At 42.7% G+C, this 27,652-nt stretch overlaps 1 protein-coding gene and 1 long non-coding RNA gene across 4 annotated transcripts; one reads left to right on the plus strand and one right to left on the minus strand.

Annotated features, from left to right (window-relative positions):
- Positions 1–4,215: 4,215 nt before the first annotated feature.
- On the minus strand, positions 4,216–27,530 carry nnt2 (nicotinamide nucleotide transhydrogenase 2). 2 transcript variants are annotated; one of them, XM_052516807.1, is made up of 23 exons: positions 27,363–27,530; positions 26,308–26,495; positions 24,941–25,170; positions 24,175–24,392; positions 23,970–24,057; positions 23,755–23,843; positions 23,487–23,674; positions 23,137–23,270; positions 22,931–23,031; positions 22,580–22,670; positions 18,624–18,777; positions 18,372–18,533; positions 17,893–18,003; positions 17,663–17,808; positions 17,348–17,543; positions 15,985–16,218; positions 14,402–14,562; positions 13,273–13,452; positions 12,887–13,046; positions 6,615–6,696; positions 6,095–6,213; positions 5,269–5,384; positions 4,216–4,640 (listed from the first exon to the last, which is right to left on the minus strand). In XM_052516807.1, the coding sequence occupies exons 2-23, from the start codon at positions 26,441–26,443 to the stop codon at positions 4,494–4,496; spliced, it is 3,243 nt and encodes a 1,080-aa protein (XP_052372767.1). In that variant the 5' UTR covers positions 26,444–26,495; positions 27,363–27,530; the 3' UTR covers positions 4,216–4,493. The 2 variants fall into 2 exon arrangements, with proteins under 2 accessions (XP_052372767.1, XP_052372766.1); XM_052516806.1 differs by lacking the exon at positions 27,363–27,530 and having other exon boundaries at positions 26,308–26,694.
- Positions 9,964–11,550, plus strand: LOC127929158 (uncharacterized). 2 transcript variants are annotated; one of them, XR_008133474.1, is made up of 4 exons: positions 9,964–10,112; positions 10,463–10,518; positions 10,852–10,879; positions 11,263–11,550. It is a non-coding gene; the product is annotated as an uncharacterized LOC127929158 (long non-coding RNA). The 2 variants fall into 2 exon arrangements; XR_008133475.1 differs by lacking the exon at positions 10,852–10,879.
- Positions 27,531–27,652: the final 122 nt, after the last annotated feature.

Consider the following 27,652-nt stretch of genomic DNA (forward strand, 5'->3'; position numbering starts at 1 on the left):
CTGTCTCTATGTCCATAATAATGTCATGTAGGCTATAGTACACTGTATCTGTCTCTATGTCCATAATAATGTCATGTAGGACTATAGCTACACTGTATCTGTCTCTATGTCCATAATAATGTCATGTAGACTATAGCTACACTGTATCTGGCTCTATGTCCATAATAATGTCATGTAGACTATAGCTACACTGTATCTGTCTCTATGTCCATAATAATGTCATGTAGACTATAGCTACACTACTATGTCCATAATAATGTCATGTAGGCTATAGATACACTATCCATAATAATGTTATGTAGGCTATAGATACACTATCCATAATGTCATGTAGGCTATAGATACACTATATCCATAATAATGTCATGTAGGGCTAATATGATAGGCTATAGATACACTATCCATAATGTCATGTAGGCTATAGATAATGTCACTACACTATCCATAATGTCATGTAGGCTATGCTACACTATCCATAATGTCATGTAGGCTATAGATACACTATATCCATAATAATGTTATGTAGGCTATAGATACACTATCCATAATGTCATGTAGGCTATAGATACACTATATCCATAATGTCATGTAGGCTATAGATACACTATCCATAATGTCATGTAGGCTATAGCTACACTATCCATAATGTCATGTAGGCTATAGATACATATCCATAATGTCATGTAGGCTATAGCTACACATAATAATAATGTCATGTAGGCTATAGATACACTATCCATAATGTCATGTAGGCTATCCATATGTCATGTCCATAATAATGTCATGTAGGCTATAGATACACTATAGCAATAATGTTATGTAGGCTATAGATACACTATCATAATGTCCATAATATCCATAATGTCATGTAGGCTATAGATACACTATCTAATGTCAGGCTATAGATCCATAATAATGTCATGTAGGCTATAGCTACACTATCCATAATGTCATGTAGGCTATAGATACACTATCCATAATGTCATGTAGGCTATAGATACACTATCCATAATAATGTCATGTAGGCTATAGATATGTCACTATATCACATAATGTCATGTAGGCTATAGATACACTATCCATAATGTCATGTAGGCTATAGATACACTATCCATAATAATGTCATGTAGGCTATAGATACACTATCCATAATGTCATGTCATGTAGGCTATAGATACACTATATCCATAATAATGTCATGTAGGCTATAGATACACTATCCATAATGTCATGTAGGCCACTATCCATAATGTCATGTAGGCTATAGATACACTATCCATAATGTCATGTAGGCTATAGATACACTATCCATAATAATGTCATGTAGGCTATAGATACACTATCCATAATGTCATGTAGGCTATAGATACACTATCCATAATGTCATGTAGGCTATAGATACACTATCCATAATGTCATGTAGGCTATAGATACACTATATCCATAATAATGTCATGTAGGCTATAGATACACTATATCCATGTAGGCTATAATACACTATCCATAATGTCATGTAGGCTATAGATACACTATCCATAATGTCATGTAGGCTATAGATACACTATATCCATATCCATAATGTCATGTAGGCTATAGATACACTATCCATACACTATATAGGCCATAATAATGTCATGTAGGCTATAGATACACTATCCATAATGTCATGTAGGCTATAGATACACTATCCATAATGTCATGTAATAGATACACTATCATAATGTTATGTAGGCTATAGATACACTATCCATAATGTCATGTAGGCTATAGCTACACGTCATGTAGGCTATAGCTACACTATCCATAATGTCATGTAGGCTATAGATACACTATCCATAATGTCATGTAGGCTATAGATACACTATCCATAATGTCATGTAGGCTATAGATACACTATATCCATAATAATGTTATGTAGGCTATAGATACACTATCCATAATGTCATGTAGGCTATAGATATACTATATCCATAATAATGTCATGTAGGCTATAGATACACTATATCCACAATAATGTTATGTAGGCTATAGATACACTATCCATAATGTCATGTAGGCTATAGATACACTATCCATAATGTCATGTAGGCTATAGCTACACTATATCCATAATAATGTCATGTAGGCTATAGGTACACTATCCATAATGTCATGTAGGCTATAGATACACTATCCATAATGTCATGTAGGCTATAGCTACACTATCCATAATGTCATGTAGGCTATAGATACACTATATCCATAATAATGTTATGTAGGCTATAGATACACTATCCATAATGTCATGTAGGCTATAGATATACTATATCCATAATGTCATGTGGGCTATAGATACACTATATCCACAATAATGTTATGTAGGCTATAGATACATATGTCATGTAGGCTATAGATACACTATCCATAATGTCATGTAGGCTATAGATACACTATCCATAATGTCATGTAGGCTATAGATACACTATCCATAATGTCATGTAGGCTATAGATACACTATCCATAATGTCATGTAGGCTATAGATACACTATCCATAATGTCATGTAGGCTATAATGTCAGATACACTATCCATAATGTCATGTAGGCTATAGATACACTATCCATAATGTCATGTAGGCTATAGATACACTATCCATAATGTCATGTAGGCTATAGATACACTATCCATAATGTCATGTAGGCTATAGATACACTATCCATAATGATGTCATGTAGGCTATAGATACACTATCCATAATGTCATGTAGGCTATAGATACACTATCCATAATGTCATGTAGGCTATAGATACACTATCCATAATGTCATGTAGGCTATAGATACACTATCCATAATGTCATGTAGGCTATAGATACACTATCCATAATGTCATGTAGGCTATAGATACACTATCCATAATGTCATGTAGGCTATAGATACACTATCCATAATGTCATGTAGGCTATAGATACACTATCCATAATGTCATGTAGGCTATAGATACACTATCCATAATGTCATGTAGGCTATAGATACACTATCCATAATGTCATGTAGGCTATAGATACACTATCCATAATGTCATGTAGGCTATAGATACACTATCCATAATGTCATGTAGGCTATAGATACACTATCCATAATGTCATGTAGGCTATAGATACACTATCCATAATGTCATGTAGGCTATAGATACACTATCCATAATGTCATGTAGGCTATAGATACACTATCCATAATGTCATGTAGGCTATAGATACACTATCCATAATGTCATGTAGGCTATAGATACACTATCCATAATGTCATGTAGGCTATAGATACACTATCCATAATGTCATGTAGGCTATAGATACACTATCCATAATGTCATGTAGGCTATAGCTACACTATCCATAATGTCATGTAGGCTATAGATACACTATCCATAATGTCATGTAGGCTATAGATACACTATCCATAATGTCATGTAGGCTATAGATACACTATCCATAATGTCATGTAGGCTATAGATACACTGTATCTGCAAGCTGTTGGTTGGAACACACATGCCAAGGCCAGAGTGGAACCATTTCCTATATAAACGCAACAAAACCATCAGAGGTAAATGTGATGGAACCCCATTTATTTTTTAAAGTTACTTCTATGTGCACTACATCAGCTTTTTATCCACAACAAGTCCATTTGATATGCATTTTCCCACCAGAGATGTTTATTTTCATAATCTAATGAAACCCATTAATTAGATGGAAACCCAGCTACTGTCTCAGATTTATGTGGAGGACAACTTATAGCTCTAATTTGATCCAAATGTAACAGATTGAAACTGTTGGTGCCGTCTTGGTTGTTACTGTGCAACATGTCATGTTGAATTATGAACGGTATCACCTGGTCTGTGTTTGGGTATAAAATGACCAAAGGAAATGTACTGTGAGTATATGTGAATACAGAAGGGTAAAGATTGATAAAGGCTGGGGTTGAATTCATTACGCTGGACATCTGTCAATGCAGCTTGTTCTTCATTTGTATGTATGGTGAACGCTGTGCATGTAGGTTCCATGACCTTTAACAGGCTAGATCAACACGCTGTTGGTGTTTACTGGTTGAGAGCCAGTCTACCGTTAGCTACTGGGAGCATGTGGTTTCAACTCCAATTGGTGCTGCTCAGTGCTTTTGTGTGAAATTATACCTGACAAGCTCTTACAAATACAATTGAATAGGGAACTCTAGCCAACAGATCACATTCAAAACAGATTTTTATTTACAAATCAGGGCAGGCAGTGCATGGGTTAATTTAAATGTAATCTAATCGTCGTGTCCACACCTTTGGTTCAACATCACTGCCCAACATCCAATAATCATATGTACTGAGGTCCTCTATAATCATCAAGCCACTAAGTGTAAAAATATTCAACGTTGTTTACTAATCTTAACCATACACCTGCATCTGGATTAAAGACAAATAAATAGATCCGTAAAGCCGATAGGGAGTGTGTGTGTACTGTCCATCTCTGTTCTAGTAGTAGGCCTCTCTGATCTTGGCCTGTAGTGTGTCACAGGTCTTCTTGGCGTCTCCCAGCAGCATGGATGTGTTGGGCTTGTAGAAGATGGGATTGTCTACTGCAGCATAGCCCACACCCATGGTCCTCTTCATCACAATCACCTACAGTACAGGGAGGGGAACAGGGTTGAGACATGGCTAACGTCACCTTTTATATTCCTCTTCCCACATCCCCCCTCTGTTTCCAACTGTTTAAATCAGGGGTACAGAAGTACTGTTTGAGAAGGTCAGGGTCACACACATTACCTAGGTGGCAAATGTCCAGATGGACATTGTCATTTATCGGCGTAACAAACCACCTCACACCCCTCTTGTTGGCGGAGAGAAAACTGCAGCTAATTTCCTGCAATTCTACACATTTTGTCATGTCTTATGTGTGTTCATATGAGACCAGGGGTCGAGGCATGACTAACCCTCATTTATCATTTTAGTTCAGGACCCACGGCCCGTCTGTTGCGTATGACTGGTCTAAATAAATAGTGTCAGAAATGTTTAAAATAACTAGTCGGAGAGCTCATCACAATCCCCTACAGAGAAACAGAAGACAGCACACTTCACAATCTCATGTTATACCTTTATACTCTATACCTGTGAGAGTCCTTGTCAACCAAAGAGTAGGAGGACTCAACACCAGAGAGCAGAACAAGACAATATTTTGCATCCTTCCTTCCTTTTGTAAACCAGCGACGGCCCTGTACTAATACTCTTATACTACCTTCTTCATTCCTACCTGTTTGGACTTCCAGACCTCCAGGACTGGCATGCCAGCAATGATGGAGTTGGGGTCCTCCTGGGCTGCTGAGTTCACTGTGTCGTTAGCACCCACCACCAGCGTCAGATCAGTCTCTGTGGGGGGACACACATGAAGTAAAACCAGTACAGAGACCCTGGCGAAGCTATGGATGGAACCAGCCAGGCAGCGTGACAAACACAACCAAGTGTGAGGGATGCCTGCTGGTCGTTATGATCAAATCAATGAATACATCAATCTACACTCAACACAAATATAAAACGCAACAATCTCAAAGATTTTATTGAGTTACAGTTCATAGAAGGAAATCAGTCAATTTAAATAAATTAGGCCCTAATCTATGGACTTCACATGTATGGGCAGGGTCACAGGGCCTATGCCATAAATACTCCTCAGACAATCTGGCAGGTGAAGAAGCCGGATGTGGAGGTCCTGGGCTGGCGTGGCTAGACGAGGCCTGCGGTTGTAAGGCTGGTTGGATGTATTGTCAAATTCTCTAAAACGACGTTGGAGGCAGCTTATGGTAAAGATATAAACATTTAATTTTCTGGCAACTGCTCTGTCGGACATTCCTGCGGTCAGCATGCCAATTGTCAGGTGGACAGATTATCTTGGTTAAGGATAAAATGCTCACTAACAGGGATCTGAAGACATTTGTGCACAACATTTTAGAGGTAAAGCTTTGTGTGTATGGAACATTTCAGGGATCTTTAATTTCAGCTCATGGAAAATGGGACCAACAATTTCATTGTTGCGTTATATTTTTGTTCAGTAAATTGATCAGTGTGAGTGTGTGTGTGCTGACCTTTGAAGTCCTCATTGATTTCATCCATCTCCAGAACCACGTCGTATGGAACACCTGCCTCAGCCAGGAGCACGTTTAGCTGACCTGGCATACGACCTGCCACAGGGTGGATACCAAACCTAGAAACACACACACACAGAAAAACACAAGCACACACATTAATGTTGTCTTTATGCAATTCCTCAGTCAGTCAGGGCTTCACAGCTTCGCTCCGAATTTGGAGAATAAAGATGTTTTCCACTAAAGCTTTTAGGCCCAGATGTGTTTTGTCTTCCTTGAACTTAAAAGGTGACCTGCCAGTGTTCCTGACCAGGAAACTCAAGACGGTCAGTGGGATTGAAAAACTAAATGGAAAGAATGTTATTTTAGAAGTCAGACTAATACAGGAAGATATCGTTCTCTCACTGTGACAGGAGGACTGATGGTCCCCAACAAAAATAAACAGAGTGGAGAGAGAGAGAGGAAGAGAAAGAGATGATTGAGGAGAGAGAGAGAGAATTATATTATTGTGAAGACCTACCTGACAGACTTGCCCTGCTCTACCAGCATCTTCACCATGTCAGCAATGGGGTACTGGGCCTTAGCCGCACACAGACCCCAACCTACACACACACACACACACACGTTATAAGCCGACCAACCTACACAATCACAGTGTCACTGTAGGTAAAGTTAAAATGTTACTGTTAAAAGGTATGACTCAGCGATGCACAAAGTAAACAGCAGTGGTGTTAAGTACTTCAGTAAAAATACTCAAAAAGCACTACTTAAGTAGTTTGTGGGATCTGTACTTTACTATTGATATTTTTGCCAACTTTTACTTCACTACATTCCTAAAGCAAATATGTACTTTTTACTCCATACAGTTTCCCTGACATCCAAAAGTACACGTTACATTTTGACAGGAAAATGGTGCAATTCACACACTGATCAAAAGAACTTCCCTGGTCATCTCTACTGCCTCTGATCTGGTGAACTCATTAAACACAGATGGTTAGTTTGTAAACGATGTCTGAGTGTGGTAGTGTGCCCCTGGCTATCCGTCAATACTAATAAATGGTGAGTTTGTAAACGATGTCTGAGTGTGGTAGTGTGCCCCTGGCTATCCGTCAATACTAATAAATGGTTCGTTTGTAAACGATGTCTGAGTGTGGTAGTGTGCCCCTGGCTATCCGTCAATACTAATAAATGGTTAGTTTGTAAACGATGTCTGAGTGTGGTAGTGTGCCCCTGGCTATCCGTCAATACTAATAAATGGTTAGTTTGTAAACGATGTCTGAGTGTGGTAGTGTGCCCCTGGCTATCCGTCAATACTAATAAATGGTTAGTTTGTAAACGATGTCTGAGTGTGGTAGTGTGCCCCTGGCTATCCGTCAATACAAATAAATGGTTAGTTTGTAAACGATGTCTGAGTGTGGTAGTGTGCCCCTGGCTATCCGTCAATACAAATAAATGGTTAGTTTGTAAACGATGTCTGAGTGTGGTAGTGTGCCCCTGGCTATCCGTCAATACTAATAAATGGTTAGTTTGTAAACGATGTCTGAGTGTGGTAGTGTGCCCCTGGCTATCCGTCAATACTAATAAATGGTTAGTTTGTAAACGATGTCTGAGTGTGGTAGTGTGCCCCTGGCTATCCGTCAATACTAATAAATGGTTAGTTTGTAAACGATGTCTGAGTGTGGTAGTGTGCCCCTGGCTATCCGTCAATACTAATAAATGGTTAGTTTGTAAACGATGTCTGAGTGTGGTAGTGTGCCCCTGGCTATCCGTCAATACTAATAAATGGTTAGTTTGTAAACGATGTCTGAGTGTGGTAGTGTGCCCCTGGCTATCCGTCAATACTAATAAATGGTTAGTTTGTAAACGATGTCTGAGTGTGGTAGTGTGCCCCTGGCTATCCGTCAATACAAATAAATGGTTAGTTTGTAAACGATGTCTGAGTGTGGTAGTGTGCCCCTGGCTATCCGTCAATACAAATAAATGGTTAGTTTGTAAACGATGTCTGAGTGTGGTAGTGTGCCCCTGGCTATCCGTCAATACAAATAAATGGTTAGTTTGTAAAATGTCTGAGTGTGGATGTCTGCTAGTCAATACAAATAAATGGTGGTATGTGTGTGCCCCTGGCTATCCGTCAATACTAATAAATGGTTAGTTTGTAAACGATGTCTGAGTGTGGTAGTGTGCCCCTGGCTATCCGTCAATACTAATAAATGGTGCCGCCGTCTGCTTTGCTTAATATAAGCAATTAGAAATGGTTTATACTTTTACTTGATAGTTAAGTTAATTTTAGAAATTCCATTTACTTTTAACACTTAAGTATATTTAAAACCAAATACTTTTAGACTCTTACTCAAGTAGCATTTTACTGGGTGACTCACTTTTACTTGAGTCATTTTCTATTAAAGATATCTTTTCTTTTACTCAAGTATGACAATTGAGTACTTTTTCCACCACTGGTAAACAGAATATTGGGCCGATTTCCACAACAACTAAGAGTGTTGAAGCGCGAGGTTGAACCTCTGCTGTTTTGGTCCGGACCATGTTGTAGCAGCAAGGAGCACACACACACACACACACACACACACACATATATATATTCCCAGCATTGTCTTGCTTCATGCTCATCTTAATATCTGCGGTGCTGCTCGTGGCCACGTCATAACTATACATTTAATGATAAATACATGATAGAGGTAACTAATGACCAGATAATGATAGAGGTAACTTAATGACCAGATAATGATAGAGGTAACTAATGACCAGATAAATGATAGAGGTAACTAATGACCAGATAAATGATAGAGGTAACTAATGACCAGATAATGATAGAGGTAACTAATGACCAGATAAATGATAGAGGTAACTAATGACCAGATAAATGATAGAGGTAACTAATGACTGAGTGTAATAATGACCAGATAAATGATATCCGTAATGACCAGATAAATGATAGAGGTAACTAATGACCCAGATAATGATAGAGGTAACTAATGACCAGATAAATGATAGAGTTAATGACCAGATAATGATAGAGGTAACTAATGACCTGGCTAATGACCAGATAAATGATAGAGGTAACTAATGACCCTTAATGATACAAGATAAATGATAGAGGTAACTTAATGACCAGATAAATGATAGAGGTAACTAATGACCAGATAATGATAGAGGTAACTAATGACCAGATAATGATAGAGGTAACTAATGACCAGATAATGATAGAGGTAACTAATGACCAGATAAATGATAGAGGTAACTAATGACCAGATAAATGATAGAGGTAACTAATGACCAGATAAATGATAGAGGTAACTAATGACCAGATAATGATAGAATAACAAATAAATGATAGAGTTTGATAATGACCAGATAATGATAGAGGTAACTAATGACCAGATAAATGATAGAGGTATGACCTTAATGACCAGATAAATGATAGAGGTAACTAATGACCAGATAATGATAGAGGTAACTTAATGACCAGATAATGATAGAGGTAACTAATGACCAGATAATGATGGTAACTAATGACCAGTAAGGTAACTAATGACCAGATAAATGTAACTAATGACCAGATAAATGTAGAGTTTGTTAATGACCAGATAAATGATAGAGGTAACTAATGACCAGATAAATGATAGAGGTAACTAATGACCAGATAAATGATAGAGGTAACTAATGACCAGATAAATGATGTAACTAATGACCAGATAAATGATGATAATGATATGATAGAGGTAACTAATGACCAGATAATGATAGAGGTAACTAATGACCAGATAAATGATAGAGGTAACTTAATGACCAGATAATGATAGAGGTAACTAATGACCAGATAAATGATAGAGGTATGTTTGTAATGACCAGATAATGATAGAGGTAACTTAATGACCAGATAATGATAGAGGTAACTAATGACCAGATAAATGATAGAGGTAACTAATGACCAGATAAATGATAGAGGTAACTAATGACCAGATAATGATAGAGGTAACTAATGACCAGATAAATGATAGAGGTAACTAATGACCAGATAAATGATAGAGGTAACTAATGACCAGATAAATGATAGAGGTAACTAATGACCAGATAAATGATAGAGGTAACTAATGACCAGATAAATGATAGAGGTAACTAATGACCAGATAATGATAGAGGTAACTAATGACCAGATAAATGATAGAGGTTGTAATGACCAGATAAATGATAGTGGTAACTAATGACCAGATAATGATAGAGGTAACTAATGACCAGATAAATGATAGAGGTAACTAATGACCAGATAATGATAGAGGTAACCTAATGACCAGATAAATGATAGAGGTAACTAATGACCAGATAATGATAGAGGTACAGATAATGATAGAGGTAACTAATGACCAGATAAATGATAGAGGTAACTAATGACCAGATAATTGATAGAGGTAACTAATGACCAGATAATGATAGAGGTAACTTAATGACCAGATAATGATAGAGGTAACTTAATGACCAGATAAATGATAGAGGTAACTTAATGACCAGATAATGATAGAGGTAACTAATGACCAGATAATGATAGAGGTAACTAATGACCAGATAAATGATAGAGGTAACTTAATGACCAGATAATGATAGAGGTAACTAATGACCAGATAAATGATAGAGGTAACTAATGACCAGATAATGATAGAGGTAACTAATGACCAGATAAATGATAGAGGTAACTAATGACCAGATAAATGATAGAGGTAACTAATGACCAGATAATGATAGAGGTAACTAATGACCAGATAAATGATAGAGGTAACTAATGACCAGATAATGATAGAGGTAACTAATGACCAGATAAATGATAGAGGTAACTTAATGACCAGATAAATGATAGAGGTAACTAATGACCAGATAAATGATAGAGGTAACTAATGACCAGATAAATGATAGAGGTAACTAATGACCAGATAATGATAGAGACCAGTAACTAATGACCAGATAAATGATAGAGGTAACTAATGACCAGATAAATGATAGAGGTAACTAATGACCAGATAAATGATAGAGGTAACTAATGACCAGATAAATGATAGATAGGTAACTAATGACCAGATAAATGATAGAGGTAACTTAATGACCAGATAATGATTATGACCAGATAATGATAAGTAACTAATGACAGATAAATGATAGAGGTAACTAATGACCAGATAAATGATAGAGGTAACTAATGACCAGATAATGATAGAGGTAACTAATGACCAGATAATGATAGAGGTAACTTAATGACCAGATAAATGATAGAGGTAACTAATGACCAGATAAATGATAGAAGTAACTTAATGCAGAAGTTATTCTTGGAAGACTAAAAACAGAAGTGAATAAGGTCTGTTTGAAACTATTTGTTATCTTCTGTCTCCTCTCCTGACCAAGGCTGCAGTACCTCTTTCCCCTCCTCTCTCCCAATACTCTTCCTTTATCTCTCCCCCTTTTCCCCTCCTCTCTCCCAATACTCTTCCTTTATCTCTCCCCCTTTTCCCCTCCTCTCTCCCAATACCCTTCCTTTATCTCTCCCCCTTTTCCCCTCCTCTCTCCCAATACTCTTCCTTTATCTCTCCCCCTTTTCCCCTCCTCTCTCCCAATACCCTTCCTTTATCTCTCCCCCTTTTCACCTCCTCTCTCCCAATACCCTTCCTTTATCTCTCCCCCTTTTCCCCTCCTCTCTCCCAATACTCTTCCTTTATCTCTCCCCCTTTTCCCCTCCTCTCTCCCAATACCCTTCCTTTATCTCTCTCTTACCTCTCCCTCTTTTCCCCTCCTCTCTCCCAATACCCTTCCCTTATCTCTCCCCTTTTTCACCTCCTCTCTCCCATTACCGTTCCTTTATCTCTCCCCCTTTTCACCTCCTCTCTCCCAATACCCTTCCTTTATCTCTCTCTTACCTCTCCCCCTTTTCACCTCCTCTTGCCCCATTTCACCCTCTATTCTCACTCCCCCCCCCTCCCTCTCTCCCCTCTGCTCTCCCTTCTGTCTTAAATCATAGGATTTCTACAGTCTGGGGGTGGTGCGTGCGAGGAAACCCCTTTCCCCTGCCTGTAAGCGTTATGGGGTTGTGTGTGTTATGGGGCGGGGGGTGAAGAAGAGGGCATGCGTGCGAGAGGAACCCCCGCTCCCATGTGTCTGTCTAACGCCTGCTTGTGTAACTGTCCTGAGGTATCAGCATACTGGATAGAGGTGTGTTCTGATACTGAGTAGAGTTGAGAGGTGAGAGGCCAGTGCTGTATGTTGATTACAACTAATCAACTATATTTGGAACAAATACCCCTGACCTCTAACCCCTGGGCCACTGTAGTCTTCTATATTACCAGTTACCTCGGAGGTCTGACTGCCTGCCTGTCTGTCTGTCTGCCTGGCGAGCAAGCTAGCTCCGCTTCACAGGGACATAGACAAACCGCACCCTCTACTGGACATTCCCTGTCCCCGTGTCAGGCTCCAGTACAGATGTTATGCCAGGGTTCATCACTAAATGACCTGGTAGCAGATTTCAGTCTGGGAGGAGAGCAGAACACACAGACAGATATATAGATACACGACTCTGCACACAACCCTCCTACAGTGATGACCACTGGAACACAGGTGTGTTCCATAAGACTACCTCTGAACCCTACCCAGAACTTGCGTGTTGTGCGAACGCATGATTGCATTTGTGCTGCGTGTGTGCGTGTGTGTGAGAGAGAGAGTGTGTGCGTGTGTGTGTGTGTGCGTGTGAGAGAGAGAGAGTGTGTGTGCGTGTGTGTGTGAGAGAGAGTGTGTGTGTACCTGGGGTGATGATGATGCTGTTGGCCTCTTTGATGAGTTCGATGGACTGGTCCACATTGACCTCTGTGTGGGTGCCTGTGATCTCCATGGGTTTCCCCCCCGCCGTGGAGCTGGTACCGAACCCTCCCAGGATCACGTTGGGCAGGGAACGGTTCATTGCCTGGAAAGAGGGGTGTAACCAGGATTAAATCCAACATTTATATTATATCTCTATGGGGAGCGTGATAAATCTTTTGATGAATTCCAAAACCAAAAAAATCTCAAAGTGCAAGAGCAAAACTAAGATGACAAAGCCACCTGACTGGCAGGTGAGTGAGTGTCTGAGTGAGAGGCTGAGAGAGAGTATGTGTGTGAGTGAATGCGACTGAGTGTTTAGCAGTACTCACCACACACATGATGTAGGAGAGGATAGCACCAGACGAGCCAATGAGAGCTCCTACAATGGTCATGAGGTTGTTGTCCAATAGGAATCCCTCGGCACACAGCGCCCAACCAGAGTAGGAATTGAGCACAGTGATGACCACGGGCATGTCAGCGCCCCCGATGGCCATCGTCAGGGTTACACCCTACAGGAACACAATCACAATCACGGTCAGGACAGGCTTCAGTCACTAGTAGGGTTGCAAAAGGTTTTCCAGAAATACCAGTTGGAGGATTCCTGGATTTCCTCTTAATTCCAGTAATCTTCCAACCTCGATTTCTCAAAGCTGCGATTCTTTGGAAAGTTACTCAAATCTTGGAACAATACCCAGCAAACCGGGAACATTCCCAGAACATTAGCTAAGATTCCCATTATGTTCCAGGTAGTGTTTTATCTAACATTAGGATAACATCCCAAAAACATTTTAAATGTATTATCCTTGGAATGTATTCCTAACATTCACTGAAAGGTTGTGCACGACACCTGTAACAACCACCACAGAACATTCCCCAAACGTTCTCATTAGGGTTCCAGGTAAGGTAGTAATGCACCAGTAATGTTTTTAGAGCACACTGCCGCAACGAAATATAGGATCAATGTTCTGGGAATGTTCTGGCAACATCAGGCAAATTTTTTATACAAACATTGTGTAATCATGAGCCAACTGGCCAGGTTTTGTGTTATGAGAACATTTGCCGCAAGCTAGCGAATGTTCTGGGAACTATTACAAAGCCAATTTTGGTTTGCTGGGTAGTCAATAGATAAACCCCTCACAGTGACTGTATGATACTGGGTTATTTCCTCTAGATCAGGGGTAGGCAACTAGATTAAGCCGTGGAACAATTTTTGTTGGAGCTGAAACAAACTAAACAAAAAAATGTTAACACTCAAGCCAGTTCTGGCCAGCGGGTCGCCTGTTGCCTAACCCTGCTGTAGATTGTGGTTGTCGTTGTAGCCTTTATCAAGGTCAGTCCCACCAACATTGTTGAGTGTCAAAGTTTTTCTTATTCTGATTAGAGCTGAATAACACTATTGGTCATTGGTGGGCTTCACCATGTCTGTATAAAACATGACATCTTTAGCCATGTTCTCACCATGACGGTGGAGAGGCCAGACACTCCAACCAGACAGCCCATGCCAGTAGCGTAGTCAGCACTGAGCATGAAGGGAATCATACCACCGACAGACGCCGTCATCAGACCGGCGTTCATCATGTGACGCCCCGGCAACATCAGCGGGGCGGAGTTCAGAACACCTGAAAGGAGGGAATACAGAACAATGTTCACAAAACTGCACCCAGAACTCAAAACTCTGAACTCACAATTTATCATTCTGAACTGGAAATTGGGAACAGAGAGGAGGGGAACGGGGAATCCTGGAAGGAGAGATGGTGCAGGGTTGTATTGATATATCACATTGATTAGAGTGAGGGGTGGAGGTCATGTGGAGCGTTGTAATATATTGATAACAGACCACAGATCTGGCAGGGACTCCTGCCTTCGGTCGGTCTCTCATTACCAGTGATCACAGAGGGAATAGAGAACTGACGGTTTCTAAACACAATAGAGAGACAACCGTTTCTCACGTGGGCTAGAAAAATAACTCCCCTCCGTAGAAAAGCAGCCCCCCCCCCCCACACATTTAAAGAGAAGATACACCCATTTTGAATGTTACATTACTTTTGTGTATCTCTGAGTGATTTTCTATCGATTTCCTGGGTCATTTAATGTTTATCGGAGTTACTGGTGTTCCAGCAGGCAGAAATCCATCCGGTTTGACGTAGCACTGTGATAAAGTCTCTCTCACTACCCTGGAAGTTAATAGGAATAGGACTTTTAGACAGTGAAAACATCTATCATGTCAGATTTCAATACTGTCTGATGTCATAACACGGCAGGATGTCTTCTCTCAAATGACTCAATGATCAGATTTTTTGCGATATTCCTACCTTCGAGAAATTTAGAATTTAACAGAGGGTTTAGCACATTTCTCCTATTTGTCTGCCTCTTCAGTCCAGGGTGCATTGCATGGTGCCGTTGCGAATGTCAAACTCCACTCTGAGGCACATCGATCTGCAGGTTGAACAGGTGAGATTGTAGACTCCTTAAATTGATAGTGCAGTTTGTTTTGGCAATTTTACAGCCAACTAGCTACTTCATATACTGATCTTGTCTTTGGTATTATTGTGTGTAGTTAAGTTTGCTAGCTCGCCAGCCAGCCCATAGAGAGCATTGCATTGTGGATTTGGTAGTCGACTTGAGCTGCAACATATTTCCACATAGATTTTTACGTTTCTACCAACCTTATTATAAACACCAAAATTAAACATTTGATCACAAAAAATATTGCTCTCACATATGCGTTACTTAACACTATACATCGTAGTGGTTTTGGGTGGATTTTTCCTTTAACAACTGTTACCTTACCAACATAGAACTCCTACAAACCTCCCGGCACTTCCACTCTGTCAGGCACAGCCAGCCAGCCAGCCAGCCAGCCAGCCACACAGCCACACACACACACACACTCCTGGCCTGGATTTCCCATGGGATCTTGGGCTTTGGCTAGATCAAAAGGAGGCAATCAGTACCACAGGACAGAGAGCTCAGAGCGAGAGAGTGTGTGTGTGTGTGTCTGCGTTCCTGCATCCACGTGTGTTAATGGCGGTCTACAGTACCTTGCAGCTTGCCATAGGCCACCAGTGACCCGCTGAAGGTGACCCCTCCGATGTATGTGCCGAGGTAGGCCACAGTCTTCACCATGTTGGCTGCAGGGTGTACGTCCAAGTGAGGGTACTCGATCATGTACTCTGCCACACAGGTCAGCACTGCAGCCAGACCCACCAGGCTGTGGAAGGCAGCTACCAGCTGGGGGAGATCAGTGATCTCAATACGCTTGGCAATGGTCAGACCTGGGGAAGCAGAGTAGCAGAGGGTCAGAAACACGCAGTAGGGCACAGGGGGAAAACAGACACCTTCACATTAGAGACCTTCAGTTCTATACATGTACCGATGGCTGTAGGTCCTAGCAGTTGATTTGGAATTCAGCAACAACAACAAAACAGCCCTGAATCTCTGAAGGACAAATGTATAAGACATTTTCTATGGAAATATTTTCTCCTGGTCTCAGTGCTTCACATAGAGTTGGACTAACTCCTAGTGCTACAACATACTGTATTTGCTGGGAAGGCAACCATCTGGACTGAATTACTTTTGTATTCATATTGGGCATTAACATCAGAAGTAACAGAATAGTCTGGAGGCACGCTCTAAACAGTGTTGTCAAAAACCCTAATAAAATAACAACTAGTTCTCTAAAAGGATAATATTACTAATATCAGACTGCATAAACACACATGCCCTGGGGGTGTGTGTGTGTGTGTGTGTGTGTGTGTGTGTGTGTGTGTGTGTGTGTGTGTGTGTGTGTGTGTGTGTGTGTGTGTGTGTGTGAGAGAGACAGCTGCCAGGGCCTAAGAGAATAATAACATCATATCAGTATAACACACCACTACTAAAGTACACACACACACAAAGTACTCTGACACCATGAAGATATCAGAACATGTATATCTGTCAATCTAGATCGCATGATGGATGGTCCATCATAGTTTCAATAATTCACACTCATTTTCCAAAGACTTCGGAAATAATATGCAAAGTCAATAACATGTAAAAACCTTAATCATGGTTTTACACACTTTTAAACAAATGTGGAATGGTGTATGAGATCAGATATCTGCCTGTGCCTGTGTTGTCCAGACCAAAATCCTCATCACCAATGGCAGAAGGAAAAGCTCAGAGGTAGAAACATGGCATCTTGCTGGAAAAGTTGACTTGGGCCCGTTTCCCAGACACGGATTAAGCCTGGTCTTGGAGGAAGGGCCTACTTACCCAGGGTCTTCTGGTGGCCATGGGCTTTTTACATTTCCATTTCAATCATAAAGTCTTTTTAGATGTTTAAACACACTTTCAATACATGTTGATTAGATTTGAGATGGTGTGTATCTGTATATGGCTGTGTGGTGTGGCAGGTCCACCTACCCAGGGTTCCTCCGGTGGCCATGGCAGCACTCATCTGTGCCAGCAGCTCAGGAGAGGGCTTCAGGGAGCCCAGGGTGGCAGCGATGCCCCCTGCTACCCCCATCATGCCCAGGGCATTACCCAGACGACTAGTGCCCTGTGAAGACAGCCCTGCCAATGCTCCCACACAGCACATACCAGACCCCAGGTACATCATCTGGAACACACAGTGATACACAACATAAAACACCTACACAACACAATTGGCTTCCTAACCCCAGGTAGTTACATCATTTGTAGAACAGCACTTCAACAACAACAGCACATCAGTGTCACCTGCTCGATGTGGTAGCCAGCTGCCACAGAGGCCCCGTAACCTCCTATGAAGACTCCTATTGGTAGACCGTACAGGTAGTTGTACTCTGGAGGGTCTGTAGGACGTTTAAACATGTCCAGCATCCTCTGGGTGATCATGAACCCACCTGGGAGGACAGAGACAGGTAGAGACAGTGAGTGAGTGCTTGCTTGTGTGTGTGCATGTGCGCATGTGTGTGTGTGTGCCAGACCTGCGATGTTGATGGAGGAGACGAAGGCTGCAGCCAGAGCCAGGCCCTCGGGGAAGGAGGAGGGGTGGAGACCTCCCCCCATCAGGACCAGACCACCCACAGCAGTCAGACCTGCCACGGGGAGAGAAGACAATATGTTCACACACCTTGTTCAACGTCCAGGTGCTTGAAGGAGTAAAGAAATGGAATAATGTAACAGTTTCTGCAGGGGTTTCTTAGAGGGAGAAAATAAGCGGAGGGCTTTGTTACACTACAGACACACCCAGTATGGAGAACAGGGTGACCATTACCTGCTGACACACCAGGGTCCTATTCACTAGACACCAAACAGCTGAAAACTGACCCACACGAGGAGGGACAGACAAAGCTTGTCTAATAAGTGCTCGTTTTTCATTGCAAAGCGTTTTAATACATTTTACTAAGGTGTGCACAAATAAATAGGACCCAGCAGTGACACTATTTGAGCCCTGACCTCTGACCTGAGATGGCATTGGTGACGGACATGAGGGGTGAGTGGAGGGCGGGGGTGACGCCCCACACCGTGTGGTACCCCACGATGCCGGCCAGGCCGAAAGTAGTGACCATCTGGGTAAAGGCTGAGTTGGGAGCTGCCAAGCCCAGCGCCAGACATGTAGAGAGACCTGAAGACAGGAGAGGACAGCAGAGAGAGAGGGAGTTAGGGTGTGTGTGCGTGTGTGTGTGTGTAAGTGTGTACGGTGTGAGTGTCTGACCTGCGGTGTAGACACCAGCGTTGGTCAAGGTCTTCTGGAAAGGTGAGACCACAGCTGCCTTCTCTGCCGCTAGCTCTGCTACACTTTTCTGTTTGACTGGAGCGGCCGGGGGTTGTGTCTTAGGTTGGGGGGATGGGAACAGGCTCTTGCCTTCCTGGAGATGTGACAAACACAATGTGAGAAACACACAATGTGAAAAACACACAAGATGAAAAATACACGTTGTTAGAAATCCACATGACAAATATACACATTGAGAAACACGTGAGCAATTGAGGAATATTCTAAATGAAAGGTTATTGTTAGAAATGGAGGGATCCTGTCATGATTTAATTGGAAACCTTGCTTTTTAAAAAGTGAGTTTCTACGGCACCAAGGTTGAATATAAGAGACTGACCAATCACGTGCAAGTTGAGGTTCTTAACTAGAAGACAGGATTCTTCATGTCACCTAAGGGACCTGAGTAACAACCGTCACTATCGGCTGCCTTTGATACTGTGAACCATCAGATCCTCCTCTCCACCCTCTCCGAGTTGGGCATCTCCGGCGCGGCCCACGCTTGGATTGCGTCCTACCTGACAGGTCGCTCCTACCAGGTGGCGTGGCGAGAATCTGTCTCCTCACCACGCGCTCTCACCACTGGTGTCCCCCAGGGTTCTGTTCTAGGCCCTCTCCTATTCTCGCTATACACCAAGTCACTTGGCTCTGTCATAACCTCACATGGTCTCTCCTATCATTGCTATGCAGACGACACACAATTAATCTTCTCCTTTCCCCCTTCTGATGACCAGGTGGCGAATCGCATCTCTGCATGTCTGGCAGACATATCAGTGTGGATGACGGATCACCACCTCAAGCTGAACCTCGGCAAGACGGAGCTGCTCTTCCTCCCGGGAAGGACTGCCCGTTTCATGATCTCGCCATCACGGTTGACAACTCCATTGTGTCCTCCTCCCAGAGCGCTAAGAACCTTGGCGTGATCCTGGACAACACCCTGTCGTTCTCAACTAACATCAAGGCGGTGGCCCGTTCCTGTAGGTTCATGCTCTACAACATCCGCAGAGTAAGACCCTGCCTCACACAGGAAGCGGCGCAGGTCCTAATCCAGGCACTTGTCATCTCCCGTCTGGATTACTGCAACTCGCTATTGGCTGGGCTCCCTGCCTGTGCCATTAAACCCCTACAACTCATCCAGAACGCCGCAGCCCGTCTGGTGTTCAACCTTCCCAAGTTCTCCCACGTCACCCCGCTCCTCCGCTCTCTCCACTGGCTTCCAGTTGAAGTTCGCATCCGCTACAAGACCATGGTGCTTGCCTACGGAGCTGTGAGGGGAACGGCACCTCAGTACCTCCAGGCTCTGATCAGGCCCTACACCCAAACAAGGGCACTGCGTTCATCCACCTCTGGCCTGCTCGCCTCCCTACCACTGAGGAAGTACAGTTCCCGCTCAGCCCAGTCAAAACTGTTCGCTGCTCTGGCCCCCCAATGGTGGAACAAACTCCCTCACGACGCCAGGACAGCGGAGTCAATCACCACCTTCCGGAGACACCTGAAACCCCACATCTTTAAGGAATACCTAGGATAGGATAAGTAATCCTTCTCACCCCCCCCTTTTAAGATTTAGATGCACTATTGTAAAGTGACTGTTCCACTGGATGTTATAAGGTGAATGCACCAATTTGTAAGTCGCTCTGGATAAGAGCGTCTGCTAAATGACTTAAATGTAATGTAAATGTAAACAACCACGGGGATATAACGATGGAACATAGCTAGCGAGAAAAATCACCTTTAAATAGCATGAATAATTCTTTGTTTAATACGTGGTAAGGTGACACACCTCGTGCTTTCTCTGCTTCTCTAGTCTGCCATAAACACTGTCAAAATGTCAAAACTTTCAAATCAAGACATTCCTGGAAAAGTGCATTTAACTGTTAGGGAAGTCGAGAATTTAAGCAGCTTTTCACAGCTTTTTGTTAAAAATCGCGCAACATTTCAGCGCCCTGCTATTCATGCCAGGAATATAGTATATGCATATGATTAGTATGTGTGGATAGAAAACACTCAGACGTTTCTAAAACTGGTTAAATCACGGCTGTGACTATAACAGAACGTGCGTTTCATCGAAAAGTGCATGAAAATCTGATCACTGAAAATGGAAATAAATATCCATGCGCGACTTCAAGGAATTGTTCAAAGTGAACCGAATTAAATTAGGCCGAGGTTGCAGTGCCTACAGCTTCCACACGTTGTCTAGAGTCTTGTCATTTGATTCAGCTTTGATTCTTGGTCTAACCGAATCAAGGGAACCGATTCCCTCCGGTCTCCGACCGGATGTTTTGGTCGAGCTCTCTCCAAGACATTTTTTCGAGACGGACATCTATAGAATTTACATCGCCTCCTGATGAATTTTATCGCTTATTAACGTGTACTAATACCTAAAGTTGCATTACAAAAGTATTTCGAAGTGTTTTGTGAAAGTTTATCGTCAACCTTTTTAATTTTAAAAAATGACGTTATGTTAGAAAAAGCTATTTTTTTCCGTTGTTCACACAGTATTCTTAAAATCGATATCTAGGCTATATATGGACCGATTTAATCGAAAAAAGACCCTAAATTATGTTTATGGGACATCTAGGAGTGCCAAGAAAGAAGCTCGTCAAAAGTAATGAATGTTTTATATTTTATTTCTGCGTTTTGGTTCGCGCCGGCTAATGCAAAATCTGTCGTGTTAGGTGACGTTGCAGTATTTTGAGGGTGCATGGTATCAGATAATAGCTTCTCATGCTTTCGCCGAAAAGCATTTTACAAATCTGACTTGGTGGATAGATTCACAACGAGTGTAGCTTTAATTCAGTACATTGTATGTCCATTTTAATGAAAGTTTGAGTTTTATCAACCTCTATAGGTGGCGCTCATGAACATTTCCGCTGATTGATGTTCCCACCACGGGACCACGTCCCTAACAAGTTAAAAAATATATTTCATAACTAGCATTCCTGTTTCTCACATAAACTGTGCTATGTGCAGCCAGCTGGATTCCAGCTGAGAGAATATAGCAGGGTGGCTTATGGGTCATGGTGACGCTTCACTCAGAAATAACAGCATGCATCCCAAATGGCACCCTACTTCCTATATAGGGAGCAACTTTTGACCAGGGCCCATGGGATGCCATTTGGGAGGCAGAGAAAGTCTGAGCATGAAGGGACGTGGACTCTTCAACTCATTCAACAGAGAATATCTGCCAAACTTTGATTTTGGAGTGAAATATCACATTTAAAACTCCCTGCTTTCTTCAGTCTCAGTGTGACTGATTCACCTACTTTGTAGCTCTTTACTTATCGTGTCAATTGAAACAAAACCAAATCCAACCTTCTTTCACGGGAGAAGACAGTATTTGCACCCACAATTTGACGGGGAAAAAAATACTACCAACCTCAAGAGACATCTGAAAGAGAGTCCTCACAATATATACGTTCAGGTAATAACAGATTATTAATGCTAGTTAAGTAGTAACTAACTATGACAGAACTTTGATTGCAATACGCTACAGTATGTCAAAGGCTGTGATGTATCATCTGCTGCAGAGTAATGTGTTCTGACAATCTGGCTGTTGGGAAAATAATCTACAATAGAATTTTATGCAGAAAAATATGTTGGTAGGACAAGGCTGTGTGTGTTTGTGCACATGGAAGTCAGTGATTTATGTTTACTAAAGGTTAATGAGATAATGGAAATGGGACGACTAAAATGGGACTAAATCAAAAGGGCATTTAGTTGACTAAAACGGCCCGCTGTTTTATTCATTTTGACAATAACTAGACTAAATCATTATTCAAATGACAAAAATGTGACTTAATGATATTTGTGTCAAAATGAACTAGACAAAACAATAAATAAAAGGGTCCCAAAATGGACATATTCTACATAAAGTATCAACAGAGACACATACTACACACCTGCATGACCATGGTTCCTCTGATGACGTGGTCCAGTGTCCCGTGATCAAACTGTTCTTTGGGCTCAAAGTGGAAGTAGTCTTTGTCTGGGCTGATGGTGATAAGCACAATTAAAAACATTAATATATCACATTTATATACTGAACCACCTTTATCAAACTCCAATCCTTTTAGACTTGGCCAGGAACAACTCAGGGTCTGTGGGGCTATAACATAGGCCAGGTGTTTTTCCTGGTCAGGTAACGTGATCGGTCCTAGGGAAAACTACTGTCCCTGTCCATGTCTAGTAGTATTATAAAGTGTCCATCTATCCATCCAAATACCTGTCCACCCACCCACCCGTCCCTTTACCTGATGGCCTTGAGCAGTTTGAGCACGTTGTTGGAGTACAGGGTGCTGGCCTGGGTGGGCATGCGGCTGGGCAGGTCCGTGAAGCCGATGTGTGTCACACCCTGAGGAGAAACACACACAGTTCTCAGTTACACACACACACAAGCTCCAACTATACACACTCTAGGGACAGTATTATTCTTCCAGAACTGAGGTGGTCTCCCCACCTTGTGTACGTGCAGCTCTCCAGGCTTGGTGGTCTCAATGTTTCCTCCAGCCTCAGCAGCCAGATCCACCACCACAGAGCCATCCTTCATAGACTCCACCATCTCTGTCTTGATCAGGATGGGAGCTCGCTTCCCTACAGACAGAGGGCATGGTCACGGATCATTATAGAAAGGGAAATGATTAGGATAGAAAGAGTGGAATGATATTCATGGTGAGAGAAAGGAGGGAGAGACGTAGGAGAGAAACAAAGAGAGGAGAACAAGCAGACAGAGTATGTATGAATGAATGAATGAGATACTGAATGAATGAGAGCATGAATGAATGAGATACCGAATGAATGAATGTTCACCTGGGATGAGAGCAGTACTGATGAGGATGTCCACGTCTTTACACTGCTTGGCAAACAACTCCATCTCAGCTGCAATGAACTCTGGGGACATCTCCTTGGCGTAACCTCCAACACCATCCCCTGACTCCTTAATGTGCACCTCCAAAGGCTCCGCCCCGAACGACTTAAACTGTTCCAGAGCTGCTGGTCTGAGGGTGGATACAGAACATCATCAATACTGTACCTGGTATCGAAGACTAACTACAACTCATCTGGTACTGCAACTCACCTGGTATCAAAGCCTCTGACGATCGCTCCCATAGACTTGGCGGCTCCAGCTGCAGCCAAACCAGCCACTCCACCTCCAATGACCAGGACCTGGAAGGGTTAACAAGATGGCAAAACACTAGAATGTAGTTAATGCTCTGACATGTCACAGTTGTTCAGTTTTGACAGGTACATTCACATTGATCTAGTTGATACAACTGCTATAGAAGGACTTACCTTGGCTGGGGGGACTTTCCCTGCTGCTGTGATCTGGCCGGTGAAGAATCTGCCAAAGTGGTTAGCAGCCAGAACAACAGCCTTGTACCTGCAGGACACACACAGTTCTATGAACACATTGAACCAGTTTCAGAGCTGGAGGCTAAGACATATACGTATGCGTGTGTGTCTGCATGTCTGGGTCTCTGTGCAGGTCTCCCCTTACCCTGCAATGTTAGCCATGGAGCTGAGTGCGTCGTAGCCCTGTGCGATGGTGACTCGCGGGACCTGATCCATGGCCAGCACGGTGGTCTGACTCTGGGCCAGCTTCTCCATGAGATCAGGATTCTGGGCTGGGTAGATGAAGCTCACCAGGGTGGATTTAGGCTTCAGCAGCTCTGACTCATGTTTGCCAGTAGCCTCGTTCAACACTGGAGCTCTCACCTGGAGAGAAAGTTCAAGAGAGAAGATGGGTCAGAAGTTATCAGGGGCCAACAATGTCTAAGAGATTGAAATGTTTATTTTGTTTCCTCTACTAGCTCAAACAACCAGCAACAACGATTTACTCAGACTTTACCAGTGTTATCCCATACCTAATACTTTGGAATGGCAAAACTCATTCCTCACTCAATTTGTTATGTAAAACTCCCATTAACATACTACTATAAGTGTGAAGTATGGTTTACAATAAAGTTACATTTCAACATGTGTATATCTGAAGTTAGGATCTGACCCTCAATAGTTCAGTACACATTTTGTTTCCTAACAGCACGTGCGAGGGGATCTGCCTGAGCTAGGAGCTGTGTGGGATAACTAATCTTGATCTCATAATGAGTAGTTCATGGAATGTAGATCCATGATTCTGCACAGAGCCTTGATCAGGCCGATCCTCTCAGATGTAACCCTGCAGCCCTGGGTTCAAGTTAACTCCCTGCCCAGTATTGACCACACTGAGTTTGAGTTTAGTTTGAGTTCCATAGCCCAGTACTGACCTTGAGGACCAGGTCAGATCCGAAGGCCCCGTTAGTGTCTGTGATGGAGGCCCCAGCGTTTATGTACATTTGGTCAGAGAACTTAGCGTGGTCTCCTGCTCCAGACTCCACCTGGACGTTGAAGCCCTGTTTGACGAGCAGCTCCACCCCCGCAGGGGACACAGCCACACGACGCTCATTCTTAAAGATCTCCTTAGGAACTCCTACCACCAGGTCCTTATACAGCCGTCCTGCATCAACACACACAACCTCCTTTTAACAAACACTTGAGGACAACCACATAAGATATAACACACCTCGTGGAAAAACAAGGGGTGTGATTTACACACACAATCAGTGCGCACACACAAACACACCTGTACAGATACATGAGTGGAAGATATGAGTAAAGCATTACAATTAACAGCATGAAGAGTAACCCAATTATGAGTTCAGAAAACAATGCTGTTTGCCATTATCAAGACAAGGTGAGAATCTGGGAGAGACTGACAGGTTCAGGGTAAAAGAGGCTGCAGATGAGACTGTGGAAGAGGCAGGGAAGGGAGTAAGGAAGAATGGAAGTGAGGCAGGGACTAAGGCAACCTGTAGTGTACTCGGCCGTAGTGACTACTACCGTAGTGTGTGTAAGTTAGTTTAGTTAGTGTAGTTCTGCAGCGGAAAGTGAGTTGGGCCGGCGAGGCCGGTGGAGAGTCGGGTTTCACATATCAGCCCATACACGGTGTGGTGACCTCCCCAGCACAGAAACATTATTAGCAGCTGGTTGGCTGCGAGCCAGTACCCACACCACGACGAGGCCTGCTCTGTCTGTCACACACAGACCCAAACCCTGCTACGCTAAATGTCCCAGTAACACACAAAACTTCCACAAACACACAACATACACTCCAGCACAGCTACCTCAGTCAGTGACAACACAGGGTAGTGTTTATAAAAAGTAGATCTGCCACGGAACAGCAGAATACACATTTCACCTTTAACTGACCTCTCTTACATGTTCTCTTTGCAGGTTAGCAACAGAGAGTAGAGTTAGCCACGGTCATGTTAGCACCCCATAGAAATCTTAGCTAAGTTGATTCACGGTCCTATTGTTTCCTATTTCAACAAATTCCCTATCAACCCCTATTCCAAACACAACCGCCACTGCTGTGTGGGAGGTTTTCCACTCCTCCAGCCAGGGGAGAAAATGTCCTTAACTGAACTGCTGTTTAGTTTCCCAATGCCTTTAGTAGGATAGAGAGGAGAAGCTATAAAACAACAAGCAGCCAGGCCTAGACTGCCTACTGTGGCACAAATACAGATAAGACAGTTATCAGAAGACAGTGTTAAGGAGTTTGTGTGTTTGTTAAGGAGTTGTAGTTGTGTCCTACCTTTAGCAGGCTCACAGTTCCAGAGCTGTGGGAAGGTCCTGAAGGCCCGTCGGCCAGGTGTGTGGTGGCGAACACCTTGCTGGAGCAAGGTGACAGTGGAGCCGCAGCAGGAGACACAGCGCAGCAGAGAGGACATGACTAGTGCTGCTGAGGGACAGGCCTGTAGCTGTACCTCTGGTCAACAACACCTAGAGACACAAACAGTTGTGTGTGTGTTGCAGGTGAGGACGTCTTCTAACACTACGTCTGCTTGCTGCTTCCTCAGCCAGCCTTGCTTATCTTAACTGCCCCCGGAAAGTCCTAAACACACACACACACACTTTCTCTTCAGCTGCTGGGCCTAGCGACGGCAGTGTGACATTTCAGCTGTGCAGGACAGGACACAGGGCTGTATACACACTACACAAAGCTACGCGAGATCTGGAAATATGACAGTGTGGTTGTGACAAGAACACTCCTGACTGCTGGGTGAGAGCATAGGACAGGGGAGGGGGTTGGGTAGGAGTAGGGACAGGGACAGAAAGAGTAGGGCTGGGGTAGAGGCTGGAGACAGGCAGTAGATCTACATGCAGAAACTGGGGCAGAGAGAAAGAGGGATTATATCCACATGCCATGTTGTGGGTTAGCAGAGCACAAGGCAGCAGCAACTCAAACGACACACACAGCCTCTCTCTAATTCATTCATACACTCACTCCCTCCCTCCCTCCCTCACTCACTGCTGCTGTTGGACCATTGGAGTACAACTCAGACATGGTGGAAAACTGGGACACAAGTCTCTATTACAACAACCTGTAGCTGAACATTTTGTCTGGGCATGACTGTTGCTTCCATATATGACATGACTGTTGCTTCCATATATGACATGACTGTTGCTTCCATATATGACATGACTGTTGCTTCCATATATGACATGACTGTTGCTTCCATATATGACATGACTGTTGCTTCCATATATGACATGACTGTTGCTTCCATTCATTCCTGCAGGAATAAACAGAAAAGTAAGAGAAAGGTGTTTATTATTAGGGTAGCTACAAAAAGATTTCTCACTAACCTTCTGGTAGTTTTCGTCTCAGCCGGAAATCAGTTCCCGTTTAGTCAGTTATAAAATACAGTAGTGCAATTTGTTTGGTCGGAACGACCTTCACTTTTTCATTTGTCGGGCGCACGGAACGAAGTTTCGGTATCGCAGGTTTATTGGCGCGTTCAGATGAAAGTCGGAACTAGGAAACTCGAACATGTCCGACTTGCTAATTGGTTGAGCGCGGCACGTGTACAACTACAGCCAGTTAGCAAGTCAGACATTTCCGAGTTTCCAAGTTCTGGCTATAACGTTAACAATGC

The sequence above is a fragment of the Oncorhynchus keta genome, unplaced genomic scaffold (genome assembly GCF_023373465.1).
Source record: "Oncorhynchus keta strain PuntledgeMale-10-30-2019 unplaced genomic scaffold, Oket_V2 Un_scaffold_5444_pilon_pilon, whole genome shotgun sequence".
Taxonomy (NCBI): Eukaryota; Metazoa; Chordata; class Actinopteri; order Salmoniformes; family Salmonidae; genus Oncorhynchus; species Oncorhynchus keta.

Bases quoted from the DNA above. Each gene is read 5' to 3' on its own strand.
- nnt2 (XM_052516807.1), bottom strand. From the start codon at position 26,443: ATGTCCTCTCTGCTGCGCTGTGTCTCCTGCTGCGGCTCCACTGTCACC. The intron at 18,778-22,579 runs GTGTGTAGTATG...TCACATCTCCAG, and splicing joins GAGGAACCATGGTCATGCAG to GAAGGCAAGAGCCTGTTCCC. The intron at 17,544-17,662 runs GTGACACTGATG...TGTGTGTTCCAG, and splicing joins CTGGCTACCACATCGAGCAG to ATGATGTACCTGGGGTCTGG.